The sequence below is a fragment of the Cucurbita maxima genome, unplaced genomic scaffold, assembly GCF_002738345.1.
Source record: "Cucurbita maxima cultivar Rimu unplaced genomic scaffold, Cmax_1.0 Cma_Scf00014, whole genome shotgun sequence".
NCBI lineage: Eukaryota > Viridiplantae > Streptophyta > Magnoliopsida > Cucurbitales > Cucurbitaceae > Cucurbita > Cucurbita maxima.
In genome coordinates, this window is record NW_019272030.1 from 3,788,166 (window position 1) to 3,801,070 (window position 12,905).

The 12,905-nt window shown below is 37.1% G+C and overlaps 4 protein-coding genes across 11 annotated transcripts in view; 1 reads left to right on the plus strand and 3 right to left on the minus strand.

Annotated features, from left to right (window-relative positions):
- LOC111489544 (protein ENHANCED DISEASE RESISTANCE 2-like) overlaps nt 1-3,765 on the plus strand; it is a 4,263-nt gene extending 498 nt beyond the window's left edge. The window contains exons 2-9 of one of the 4 annotated variants that reach the window (XM_023137828.1): nt 208-294; nt 487-858; nt 986-1,121; nt 1,441-1,603; nt 1,857-1,985; nt 2,148-2,342; nt 3,196-3,318; nt 3,403-3,765. In XM_023137828.1, coding sequence (XP_022993596.1) covers nt 208-294; nt 487-858; nt 986-1,121; nt 1,441-1,603; nt 1,857-1,985; nt 2,148-2,342; nt 3,196-3,318; nt 3,403-3,495 — 1,298 coding nt within the window. In that variant the 3' untranslated portion in view covers nt 3,496-3,765. Of the gene's footprint in view, nt 1-207; nt 295-486; nt 859-985; nt 1,122-1,440; nt 1,604-1,856; nt 1,986-2,147; nt 2,343-2,430; nt 2,587-3,100; nt 3,319-3,402 lie in introns of those variants that run through there. The other 3 variants (XM_023137829.1, XM_023137830.1, XM_023137831.1) reach the window with 3 other exon arrangements.
- LOC111489523 (putative rRNA methyltransferase YlbH) overlaps nt 1-10,834 on the minus strand; it is a 20,191-nt gene extending 9,357 nt beyond the window's left edge. For 2 of the 5 annotated variants that reach the window (XM_023137788.1, XM_023137787.1), the window contains exons 1-3: nt 9,685-10,834; nt 7,569-7,574; nt 1,864-1,872 (exon numbers count right to left, since the gene is read on the minus strand). In XM_023137788.1, the coding sequence (XP_022993556.1) occupies nt 1,864-1,872; nt 7,569-7,574; nt 9,685-10,548 (879 nt within the window). In that variant the 5' untranslated portion in view covers nt 10,549-10,834. Of the gene's footprint in view, nt 1-1,860; nt 1,873-7,568; nt 7,575-9,684 lie in introns of all 5 variants that reach the window. The other 3 variants (XM_023137786.1, XM_023137785.1, XM_023137790.1) reach the window with 2 other exon arrangements.
- LOC111489579 (probable prolyl 4-hydroxylase 7) lies at nt 4,922-8,257 on the minus strand. Its single transcript, XM_023137883.1, has 8 exons — nt 8,104-8,257; nt 7,925-8,011; nt 7,694-7,751; nt 7,491-7,595; nt 6,339-6,396; nt 6,055-6,230; nt 5,895-5,952; nt 4,922-5,478 (listed from the first exon to the last, which is right to left on the minus strand). Exons 1-8 carry the CDS (start codon nt 8,190-8,192, stop codon nt 5,180-5,182), a joined length of 930 nt encoding a protein of 309 aa, XP_022993651.1. The 5' UTR covers nt 8,193-8,257; the 3' UTR covers nt 4,922-5,179.
- Nucleotides 10,835-11,299: 465 nt separating the features above from the next.
- On the minus strand, nt 11,300-12,871 carry LOC111489543 (UDP-glycosyltransferase 90A1-like). Its single transcript, XM_023137827.1, has one exon. It carries the CDS (start codon nt 12,834-12,836, stop codon nt 11,361-11,363), a length of 1,476 nt encoding a protein of 491 aa, XP_022993595.1. The 5' UTR covers nt 12,837-12,871; the 3' UTR covers nt 11,300-11,360.
- Nucleotides 12,872-12,905: the final 34 nt, after the last annotated feature.

Here is a 12,905-nt window from a genome sequence, read left to right on the forward strand (position 1 = left end):
TTTTTTTTTTTTTTTTTTTTTTAATTTTCTTTGTCTTTTCCTTTACTTTTCTGATCTTGGATTCTTTAAAAGGCCGGCGATCAGATTTGGTGCATGTTCTTCAGAAGTCTGCCACGTATTAGCTATGTGATAACAATAATAATTTCTTTTTGCGGAAAGTTAATTGATTCGCATTGTTTTTCCTTTTTTTCATGTTATTTGATCTAGCTAGAGGAAGTGTCGATGCGGCGTGGTTTGATTCCACTTCAGTCCTTGATTCGGAATTCGATGATGAGTTTTATAGCGTTCGTGATGGTAGGCCTGCGTATTTTTCTTCATCAATATCAATTTGATGATTACTGAACCGTTATAGATACGATAGATATTTCTATCTTCTTGTGTGTGGAGGGAGAGGAATTGAGGAGGGGATTCATTGTTATAACTAGCCGCTGTCATGCTGCACCAAATTATTCAGGAAATCACTAATGTGATTGTAAATAAATGCAGATGTGTTGTCTTTAAATGGCTCTGAGTTCGCATCAAGATTAAGTGTTTCATCTCCAAAGCATCGAAACAATAAGGAACATAATGAAACTTCTGCGACAATTCTTGCTAAGAGATCTAGTGATTGCAGAAATGATTTGACCCCCATTTTTGTAGATGAAGTTTCCACAGAGGGTGAAAATGGTAAAGGAGGTGAGGCGGCTGATTGGAATAACTGCGGCCTTCTTCCAAATACTTGTTTGCCATATCTGGCTGCTGCTGGACCCTCACTTGAAAAAAGGAGACAAATCAACCAAGGAACTCCAAATCTAAGGAGAAAAGCATCTTCAAAACTTTCATTTAAGTTAAAGGAAGGACACAATGATCCGATGACATGTGAGTGCTTCCTCTAATTTCTCAATTTTTCTTGTGCATTCCCAAATGTTTAATTGTATATTCACCAATTGTGAAATTTGAAACTGGGTGAAGCTTGTTTAAAACATGTCTTAATCTTTTGGGCCAGTTTCACCGAGGGCACCTTTACAAAAACCAATTGCTGGCACTTCAGTTCCACACTGTCCAGTAGGGAAGAGAATGCCCAATTGTTGGTCACCTATTGACCCCAGTGTTTTTAAAGTCCGAGGGAAGAACTATTTTAGGTGAGCCCATTACGTTGGAGCTATTTCCTTGTCTTTTCCTTTTCCTTTGTTTTTTTTTTTCTTTTCGTTTTTGCATTGTATTTGGGTATTTGTTTACTTTCAATCATGCACTTGCTTGTGATTTAATTATTCTTCGTTCAGTTGCTATCTTTTGTTCTGTGCTCTCGTTTTTTCTCGTTTGCAACTCTATGTAATGTTTGTTACCTTCAATCATACTTATTCACACCATCTTGTAATTTTTAGTTTAATAGTTGTCAGCTAACCCATGAATCTAAATTCATAACCAAATCCACTATTTATTTATTTTTTTTCTTGACAGAGATAAGAAGAAAGAGTTTGCTCAAAATTGTGCTGCCTATTATCCCATTGGAGCAGATGTCTTCGTCTCTCAGAGAAAAATTGATCATATTGCCCGTTTTGTGGAACTTCCGGCTATAAATCCAGCTGGAGATGTCCCTTCTATTCTTGTAGTAAATGTTCAGGTATCTATATTTTTTATTCCTTATCCTCGCTTGGTGTTTTGGTCTAAAACCTCCTCCATGCTTGAGAGTATTTCATTAGAAATTTTCCCTCGGCATTTACCAAGTACCTGATAGTTATTAAGAATTATAAGTGTTCAGTCTGTCGCTATATCCTCATATCATGTATATGTGTTGGTAGCTAGTTTCTGTTTGTTAAACTCCTTGGACATGATGAGATTATATTTAGTTATTGGATGTATTTCATTGGTTCTAGGTACCACTGTACTCTGCTACAATCTTTCAAGGAGAAAATGACGGTGAAGGAATGAGTGTGGTTATGTACTTTAAGCTATCCGAGAGTTATTCAAAGGAACTTCCAAATTCTTTCCAAGAACATTTTACTGTAAGTTATCTCAAACTGCATGCCTGCAGTTTTCTCTTTTACATACAGATATATTTCCTGGATATTTTCAGAGAAAATTTTATGTATTCAACCTTCATGATCTTGTATTGGAAATTTTTTTTGAAGAAATTATGTGACGTATTGGTCTTTTTTCCTTAACAGAAATTAATTAACGATGAAGTCGAAAGGGTTAGAGGTTTCCCTATGGATAACATTGTACCATTCAGGGAAAGATTGAAAATTATGGGCCGAGTGGAAAATGTGGAGGACCTTCATTTGAGTGCAGCTGAGAAAAAGCTTATGAATGCGTATAATGAAAAGCCTGTCCTCTCACGACCTCAACATGAGTTTTACTTGGTAAGCATTGCTCTTGTTTATGAAGATGTTTTGTACATGGTTGGTGCTGCAATGTATGACTTACTGCTACATTTTTTCCTTTCTACAGCAGGAAAAAGAAAAACTAGGTTTTGAGCTAAGGTGGGGAAGGGATTGTTTTACATAGTTGGCGCTAGTGCCATAGACACCTTTTAGCTTTATTGGTTAGCGTCATTACTAAATCGAACAATGAACTCTCATCGCAATATAAGTATGTCGCATATAACTTGAACTGCCAATACCTTCTTAATGCTAGATTATTGGCTTTTAGATGGAAAAGAAAACTATGGTCTTCCGTGCTTATCTTTGAAGAAAATTAAGTTTGAAAAGAAAAAATATAATCTAATCTTTTCTTTTTTTTAGTAAGGAAAGTGGATATGGTGGTGCTTATCTTCTGAATCTTACGTGCCAATCTAATCTTGAACTGTAGAAACTTTTTCCCCCTTATTTGTTCGTTTTCTTTGTTTCTTATTGCGCTTACTTTAGTGTTTGTGAAGCTAAAAGCACGCAGGAATGTTTCAAATTTTGTATGAATTGGCTGCGAAAGTTGTCTTTTTTTAATAGAAAGACATGGATCTAAATAATAATAATAATTAGATTACTTTTGGGTTTTGATTGGAATAACTAAAGCTTCTTTCGGACACCTCTCATTGGTCGGTCATTGATAATTTAATAGGAATTCCGCACTAAATTCTAGTCTTTCTTTACGCCGGATCTCTCTCATCCTACTTTTTTTCTAGGCAAGGTTCCGTCTTCCAACAAACAATGACTGGTCCCCATGTCAGATACGTTCATAACTCTTTACAGAATCACATTCTTGTTTCAAATCCTGCAGGGGGAGAAATACTTGGAAATCGATTTGGACATCCACAGATTTAGCTACATCTCAAGAAAAGGTTTTGAAAGTCTTAACGATAGACTGAAGCTATGTATCTTGGATTTTGGCTTGACAATTCAGGTAACTTTCTGAAGAAAGGATATGATTTCTTTCTTATTAGCTGCCTAAAATATTTGTTAATGTTGTATTCTAATATTCAAACAGGGAAACAAGGCAGAAGACTTGCCGGAACACATCTTATGTTGCATTCGGCTAAACGAAATCGACTACTCCAATTATCAGTCATTAGGCATTTAAGTGCGAAACCATCAACCCGTCGTTGGTTTTGGATATGAAAACTCAGAAATAACCGCTTTGCCGTTGAGTAAATAGAAGATTAGCGGGGTTCGTAGTAGTGTGCAACCCCAACCCATTTTGGCATATAATGTATAATACTCTGCTATTTGTTTTGTAGATCTTGTACAACTATTCTTTCGTTCCTGGTAATTCTTTTAAGGATAGATAATTCTTCTCTATACGGATTGGATGAATACCATAAAAAGAAAGGTCGAAGCACCATATTCCTTATTTCTAGTGGGTCAACAGATTTGGAAGCTGTGGGCAAATCGGATGAATTCAAGTCAAAAGTTACAGCAATAGCAACTGAAATTCCGAGCAAGTTGCCAAAAACATAAATGCATTCTTTTTTCTCGTTCTTTTGCTTTTTGACTGTGATCTGCAAATTCTATCCTCAAACATCAAGTTTTGATCATGGATTTAGATGCTGTTTGTTCATCAAAATATCCAATGTGGAAATTAATTTGGGGCTTTTTAAAAAAATAGCTTATCTAGCTCAGATATTATAAGTTATTTTACATACAGGTTAATGTAAAATTTTGTTATATCAGTTATCAGTGATCGCTAATACAATGACATTTTAGTGACATATTTTGTTGGGTTGTGGTTAATTAGTCTTGGCTTGTGGTGGGCACGTTATTGAAGTGCGCTGAATTTGGTAAGAATGGTAAGCAATGGTTGCATCAGCCAAAATGTTTTTTTCTGTCAGATCCATGTTTTAGTGTTGTTGAGTTGGTAATTCAAGTAAGGATAATTTAAGGGAAGTATGAAGATCTGAACGTTTGACTTTAAAAATGTACCTGTCACTATAAAATTAAAATTATGCTCTATTTTATATATATATATATATTTTTTTTATATATTTTTATGGAAGCAAAAGTTAGTTCTTAAGTTAAAAGATCCGGTGCCACAAGGAATACATAATTTTTCAAATTATTAAAGTTGTTTAATCACTAATATGTTTTAAAATTAGGATGTTTTATCTTTTCTTAGGAAAGATTTAAATTCTTAGTCAACTATAAAAAACAAAAACAAAAAAGAAATTATTTAGTTTTCAAAATTTAACCATAAATTTATAATAGGCAACAATTTCTTGTAGATTCTTAAATTGATTTCACATTCTCAAGATCCTCATTTGTAGATTCAAACTTGAGATCTCTAACCCAATTTGACTAAGAGATTCTAAGCTCTCATCTTGACACAAGGCTATCCTGACCATGCCTTGAAGGCAACACAAGCCAATACAATACAATAGTTTCTTTTGTCCAATATAATCATAGTGTTTCAATTTTATGTCTAATAAAATTATAAATTTTTTGAAGTGTCAAATAAAAGAATCCATTGTAAAATCCTAAAAGGTTATTTCATTCAAGAAGCGAAAAAATATATCATTTGTAAAGTTCCAATAGCATCAAGAGAAAATTTTCTCATCAGAGTCTGGATTACCAAATGAAACACTTGGCTAATTGCTACTACAAGGTTTAATCAAAGATATGTAATATCCACTTGTATCGTATACCCAGTTACTGCCCGATGTTATATACATAACCATCAGAGAATCAACACTCAGCTCTGCAAAACGGGTGAAAGAGAGAGAGAGAGAGAGAGAGAGAGAGAGACGTGGACATACTCCTATAGGTTAAGTTTAACACGCTTTGCAACTCTTCCTACAGTATCCTACTGCACCTTCAGAACCCACCATATAAGTAGGGTTCTTTTGGCACTCACCCCTTTTTGCCCATGAAGGGCAATTTTTGTTCTCATCCACACAGTCCTGACTACTTGTCCGAGTTGCCTTATCGAAGGATCTCACATGAATCCACTTGGTTGCAGACCATTTCTCGCCCTCGATCACAGGGCAACTACCGTGCAAGCTTCTTTTATCTGTTGTTGCATCGAGATGGAGGCTGAAGAAAAGCAATGCATCACCCTTCTGCGCTTTAACTACAATTGAGCAGGCATGTTGTAGAACCATAAGTGGTGTACAATATCAATCCCAGAAGCTAAGATACAAGGACAACAAAAATAGGAGCAACGAAAAAGTCAAGAAACAACAATTTCTGCAAACATTTCAAACTAATCGGACGAGCAATTTTTTTAAAAACCAGGCTATAATGACGAATCAATGATGCAGTCATAACAAAGGGTCAAATCAAGTTGGCTCCCCATAAGATACATAGCCACGAGTACCCTTTCTCAAAGACCAGAAAGGAAGATCATGTTCAAGAAAGATACTTTCAGGAAAGGTCTAGCAATGATAGATAGGCCATCCATGGCCTTTTATAAATTGAAAATGTAACATAATACATTAATTACTCGTGATATATACTCATAAAAATGAGTCGATAACAAATATCTACCTGCATAACCCTTTCGAGCACAATCAGACCAGCTGTCATCCTTTTCTTGAGATTCAAACTGCAGAAGACAACGTTGTCACAGTTGGCTACAAAAAGAAAATATAATTCTGTTTTTCTCGAAAAACAAAGGCATATTGAAGTGGCAGAGCCACTGCCATACCGCTGAATTTGGAAAGATGGTTTCTCCACCCTTTTCAACATTGGATAGATACATCAAGACTGTGGCTATTCGGTGGCCACCTAGCTCCTGATTCACCTTGTCGTGAAAAAAATCAAAATGTGGTTCATACTTTTGGCCGTTTTCATAGTGAAGAATTTGAATGGACTCTCCATTTTCTGATTTTAACATCGGAGTTTCAAGAAAGAAACGTAAGTGATTGTAATAGCTTTATATCTGAATAACAAAAAAGTACGTCAATGACAAGGAGCATATAACAAATATACCTACTGGAAGGAATGTCCATGCAGAAATCCTGGCCTCAATGCCAGCAACAATTTCATCCTTCAAAGCACAAAATAAAGCATATACATTATAATTAAGCTTCAAGGCGATTTGCAAGCATGATCCAACAGTCATTTTCAATATCATTGATCAATATTATCACTAATAGAATCAACTTAATCTTTACTTCTTGTCATCCATGTTTCTTTAAACTTGGTGGTAGAATTAGTAATGGGTCGTAACTTACCAACTAGCGGTGCATAGGCATTAAAACAACCATTCTATATTTAAGAATATAACAATTTGGTATAGCTCTTCTGGTCATTTCACTAGGTGTATAGACTTGAAACCTCAATATATCTTTTACTTATGTTTTATTCACGAAGGAAACCATGTTCTATAAAGACAAACAGAAACCATGTCCTCGAACACTAGATTGTCACCCTACGACTCTTCTAAATTGAGATTTGCAGGTTTTGTCCATGATTGCGCCCCACTAAATCATATTTGAGGAAAAGTGGGGGGAAATAAATATCAAGATTATGCACCCATTTCAAAGGAAGAAAAATGTCATTAACTTCAACATCGAACACCAACAGCATGGACAGGAGAGAGAGCAGATGGATACTTCCTCATGATATATAAACAAAGGATACTGCTGACAACGCCTTAATGAGCAGGGATGCAGATAATTCTCCTCAAAACAACACCCCCAACACACGGCATAGGTCAAACTACATTTGGGCAACGACTAGACTCCATTAGGCAAACAAATTGGGTCATTTATATTCAGACATATATCTCTATCTTAAACAGATATTACTCACAGTCAAATTATTTATACAAGTTCACAGTTTTCCTAAGAATTTTTTTTTTCTTAGAATGTTTATCGATACCAAGATACTGGATAATACATTCGTAATTCCATATATTGACATCTACACTTCTCCTTCTCACCTAATTCTACAAGGATCTTCCGTGATCCTCGATCTTTTACATAAGATAACATAGGTATCAATCTTTTACATAAGATAACATACAAATAAGTACAAAAAGTCAAGACATTATAAGGATCCAGGCGCTGTAATTTGCAAAGAATAATATAAATCTAAAAAGTCCAACACAAAAAGGATGATTCAAATAAACTGACGCACCTGGGCCTTCCGGAGGAACATGCCAGAACTCGTTCGGACTTCACTACTTACACTCTTACCAGACTCATTATCTGCTACCATTGACTTCTCTAATTTATCCTTGGCCTATTCCCGAAAATAATAAAATCAAACAAACCCATAGAATTACCACATTATTGAAAAATCTAAATTAAAACAAACATACCGTTCCATAAGTCACTTACCAGATCGATTAGATGATCACATTCCTGATCAGTTAAAAATCCCTTATACAAAAATGCCCTGTAGATTTGCACTTTTCATAAGAATATAAACAAACACATCGCCAATTGAGTATAATATTAAAAACTAAACGAAGGAAATTGAGGTTTGAAAGTGTTAAGAAGGATTTGCTTTCCTTCTGAGAAAGTAAATGAACATCGCATTCGATCGCATAAGAGAGGGAGACAGAATACCTGGGTTGCCAGGAGAGCTGAGTGACTCGTGTTGGATCGAAAATGAGCCGTGGCGAATCCCTCTTCAATTCAAGCACAGATCCACTTCTGATATTCGAAAACATTGAATCCAAAACCATACGTCAGAAGATTCGTGAAATAAAAAATGAAGAGCGAGAAGAACACGAAAAGGATCGTACAATTTCTTGTGCGTTTCCGGCAAGCGAGCGAAGCCAGTAGAGACGGACAGAAAGAAGAGAGAAAATCCGAGGAACCGTCGGGAATCCATAATCGTTTCTCCGGAATCAAATGGGAGAAATGAAGAAGAAAAGATTCAACTCGAGGGTTCTTCCGTGTACGAGAAGGGAAAGAAAAATAAAATAAATAAATGGATTTGAATTTATTACGAAAATTCAACTGTGAAGACAACGAATGAGAGATGAGAACCAGTGGGCTGTTTCTCGGAAGCCGTTTCAAACTCCGTATTTTCTACCCAAAATTTTACCGCATTCAAATATTTAATATTTTAACATTTTAACCTGCCATCTTTCCAATTTCAAAAATACCCCTAATTTTTACCTTTTATTTTTTAAATATTTAAAACATTTAAAAAATAATAATTTTTAATAAAAAATAATCCCTCTTTTATTTTAAATTAAAATTTTTAATTTATTTTTATGTCCACGTTATTTCCAAACTTTATAATGTTACTTTTGTAAATTGATGAGTATTTTTTGAAAACGTGTAATAATAAATATATTTTCTGAAAAGTTTTGACTAAAAGTATTTTAAAATATTTTTGGAAGTTAAAAGTATTCTTTCCATTTTTTTCTTGAATGGTTAATGATAGCTTTATTAATTTGACCTTATTTTAAATTAAATTTAAAAATTAATTTCAAAGATTTAATTATCCATCTTTTTAGGATTCATAGTTATTACAAAAATAAAAGTCAGACATCTCATTTAATATGTATTTTTATTTTTAATTTTTTTAATAAAAATATAGTACATATTTATTATTTTAATATTGTGCTTTGCATTAATTTGGATATGAATTTTCTACTAAAATATATATATATTTGAATATGAGTTTAGCATGTGTAATAAGAAGTTTATTAAAAATAATTCTAAAACATACATATAATCAGCTGATATTATAATATTTAAGAACTATTTATTCTTATTTTACCGACGAAAGATTTTAACTAATCTTCTTTAGCATATTTACTCTGTTCCTCGTTTTTCTGTATTTGCTCTGTTTTCACTCTCTCTTCTTCTTCTTCTTCTTCTTTCAGCCCTTCTAGAGCTTCCATCAGACTCTCCAGGCAATCTCTAGGGTCACCAGAAACTGCCTTCGGCATCAAATGCTCTGCCACATCCGCCGGAGTTATTCTCGTTTTGCCGATGAGTTTCTCAATGTTCGGAAACAGCGGATGTGATTCAATTTTCAGGTAATTCTTTGCCAGTACTTTGAACGCTTCAAATCCGCAGAACGACATTTCTATATGCTTGTCCATTCTCCCTTTCCGAATAAGCGCCGGATCAAGTTTTTCGATGTAGTTTGTCGTGAAGACGATCAGTCTTTCTCCTCCACATGCCGACCAGAGTCCGTCTATGAAGTTCAAAAGCCCCGAAAGTGTCACCTCGCTAGGGTTTTTATCGTTAATTTCTTTCATGATCATTCTTTTCATTGGATCCTTGTCTATCTCTGTTCGTCCTCTGTCGTTTTTGTTCGTTCTCTGGCCTGTTAGATCGAGGGAACAATCAATGTCCTCGATTACTACCACGGCTTTGCTTGAAATTTCGGTTAGTAATCGTCTCAATTCGATGTTGTTTCTGACGGAAGTTAATTCCAGGTCGTAAATATCGTACCCTAAGAGATTCGCCATCGCGGCTATCATCGTTGATTTTCCAGTTCCTGGTGGACCGTACAGGAGGTATCCCCTTTTCCAAGCCCTACCGATTTCTTTGTAAAATTCCTCCGCCTGGCTGAACGCGATTAGGTCTTCCATTATCTCCTTCTTCTTTTCTGGCTTCATCGCCAATGTCCGGAACGTTGCTGGATGTTCGAACACAACGTGGCTCCATTGGGCGTCTTGGTTCGTGAAAAGTTTCCGTTGCCTGTTCTTGACCTTAATCGCCTTCCCCTCTTTGAGTACATGGTTCAAATACTGACCGATGATGAAATCTCTGTGCCTTCTATGGAAAGTGAGCATAAAAAACCGTTTATCCTCTGTCGCTGGGTGGAATGAAATCGTCTGGGACTTGGAAATATTTCTCCCTGAAGACCACCATAGCTTTACCCCTTCGTATTGTTCTGCAATTTCTTCGTGGTCGTCCATGGTGAGCACCAGAGACTGGTTGTTCTTCATGGAATCAGCCTTGAGGCGTTTGGCTTGCGACGAGGAGTTTCTGGAGAGGTAATTTTGAATGGCGATGTAGGCTTCACTGCGGGTGAAACCTTCGCCTGTGAACTCATTGAAGGTGATTTGAACGAAGGGATAAAAGAAACTGACAAATCTATGAGAATATTTCTCGAAACAGGCACGAAGCTCAACTGGGAAATACTGCTGAAATAATGCCCAGACGAACACCAAACTGCCAATTATCGATCCAACACGGGTAAATAGTTCTGCAAATGTCATTTTTCTTCAATTTTCTTCTTCTTCTTCTTCTTCTTCTTCCTCCTCGGAAGTATCTCTTGTTCAAGCTTATAGAAAAAAGGGTTTTGGGTTGGTTTGGTCTGGCGTGTCATTATCTTGAAATTCAAAGCTAAAATAATGTTTGAAAAATATTTGCTCAATTTTCAAAGTTTCAGATTAGGGATTGACATTAATTGAGGTTTGGCGATTTCGAAGCAGGCAGACAAACGAATTGAATGGTTTTCTGCGGTATAAGCAATTGTATTGCGCCTGCTCTGCTATACTCTTTGAATCTCAATTCAATTTTTTCATTTTAATCTTTCTGCAATTTGTTTCTTTGTCTTTGTTAGGAACCTCTTTGTTAGGAACCAACCAGGTATTATATTCACTTTGAAAGTGATTTTACTTTTGATTTCTCTAAAATGACTGGTACATACTTATTTATAAATTCATGATTATTTTTTTAATTAGTAAATTACATGGACATAGAGTTTTCTCTAAGGCCTATGGAACTCGAGAACAATCTCTTCTCAATCGAAACTCCACTCCTCTAGATTCCTAAAAAAAATACGACACTTTGAATCACTTTTAACTCTATCATCCTGCTCTCGAACTTTTTTAGAATTTACTTACATGATGGTACAATAGTGGTTGACCCACTTAACAAATATTTTTTTTTCTTATGAAAGGTATCTTTTTCTAATGCAATGTCATAAAGTTTGGGGGTGTATCTGTGACCGAGACGGATCCATGATGGAGTGAAAGGGGACACGTGCCCCATTATTTTCATTTAATACATAGTTGGTGAGAAATATTTAATGAACATTATTTATTCCATCTCCACTGGGTGCTGCCAAAACCGTGTGCGGGAATGGTAATTGGTTGCTGCACATCTTGTGAACCAGTTGTTCTAAATCCCTCCACGACGACCCATTCTCCGCCATGGCTTTCTTCGCCATCGCTGAAATCTCCATTGCTCTCTTCCTCACCTCCTTCCCCTTCTCTCCCTCCATTAACTCTCTAACCAATCTCTGTAAGCCCTTCCCTTTCACAAACCCCTTCACCAACCCTCCACACTCCACAGTTCTCATCCCAGCCCTCAACTCCTCCACCACCATCCTCGCGTTCAAAGCTTGATCCGCCACTAACGGAAAAGCAAGAACCGGCACTCCACAGCTCAAACTCTCCACCACTGAGTTCCAACCACAGTGACTCAAAAACCCTTTAACGCTCTCATGGTTTAACACCTCCCATTGATCCACCCATTCCCTCACCACAATCCCCCTCTCTTTCACCCTCTCTTCAAACCCATCTCCTATTTCCTCATCTTTTCTTGCCCACAAAAAGCTCACTTCGGATTCCTCCAACCCAATCTCTATCTCCTTCATTTGTTCACTCGAAATCTCCGCCTGTGAACCGAACGCCACGTACAACACCGGCTCTCCTCGCCTCAGTTTTGCCTCCAACCATTCGAGCCACGTGCCGGTTTTGTTTGGTTGGTGAGTTTGAAGTTTTTGGGTGGAAGTCTGGGCCAAACAAAGTGGTCCAATATTCCAAGTCATTCCCATTCCCCCGTCACTTGAATAATCGCAGAACGTCGGCTCCAGCTCATAAAAGCTATTCACAATCAACCCGTAGCTATTTGTTGCTGCGTGGACTGACTTCGTTATCAATTGAAAGTGGAGGCACGTCCGACGGTCTGCGTGCCAGAAAACTTCATCGAGGTCATCGAGGACAAATTTCACCCATGGAAAATCGGTGACGGTAATCAGCTCGTCAGAGGACTTAACTCCATCAAAGAGTGCGTTTTGATATATGGAGGATACGATAGCGTGGTTGAAATTTGACATACCGCTAAAGTTGATTCGGGGAATGCCGAATTTGGAAGCAGACTCGACAGTCCACCAGAGGAACATGTCGGAGATTAAGAAAGTGACCGGATCAGATAAGGCTTGAAGTTGTTTTTCGAATTCGGGTTGCATCAGCTCTGTGGCGGCCCAAAGGTCAGGGAAGAGGGTGATTGAAGGGAGGGTGTCGGTGGATTCCACTCCGGCGGGGAGGCCGGGGACATTTTGGGGAAAAGAGAGGTTGATGATGGAGATGGAATCGGTGTCGGAGTCCAGGAGGAACTGGGAGATGAAGGGACGGTTGGCGGCGGTGGTGAAGAGGGTCACGGAGAGGTGGGGGAAGCGGCGGCGGAGGAGGTGGATGAGGTGAAGAAGAGGAACGGTGTGGCCTTTTGCCATGAATGGAAAGAAGACAACGTTACCGGACTGGAAAACTGACCCCATAATCAATTTTAGATATGAAATGCAACAATGCTCAGCACAGTTATATAAAGGATAAATTACAAATATCAA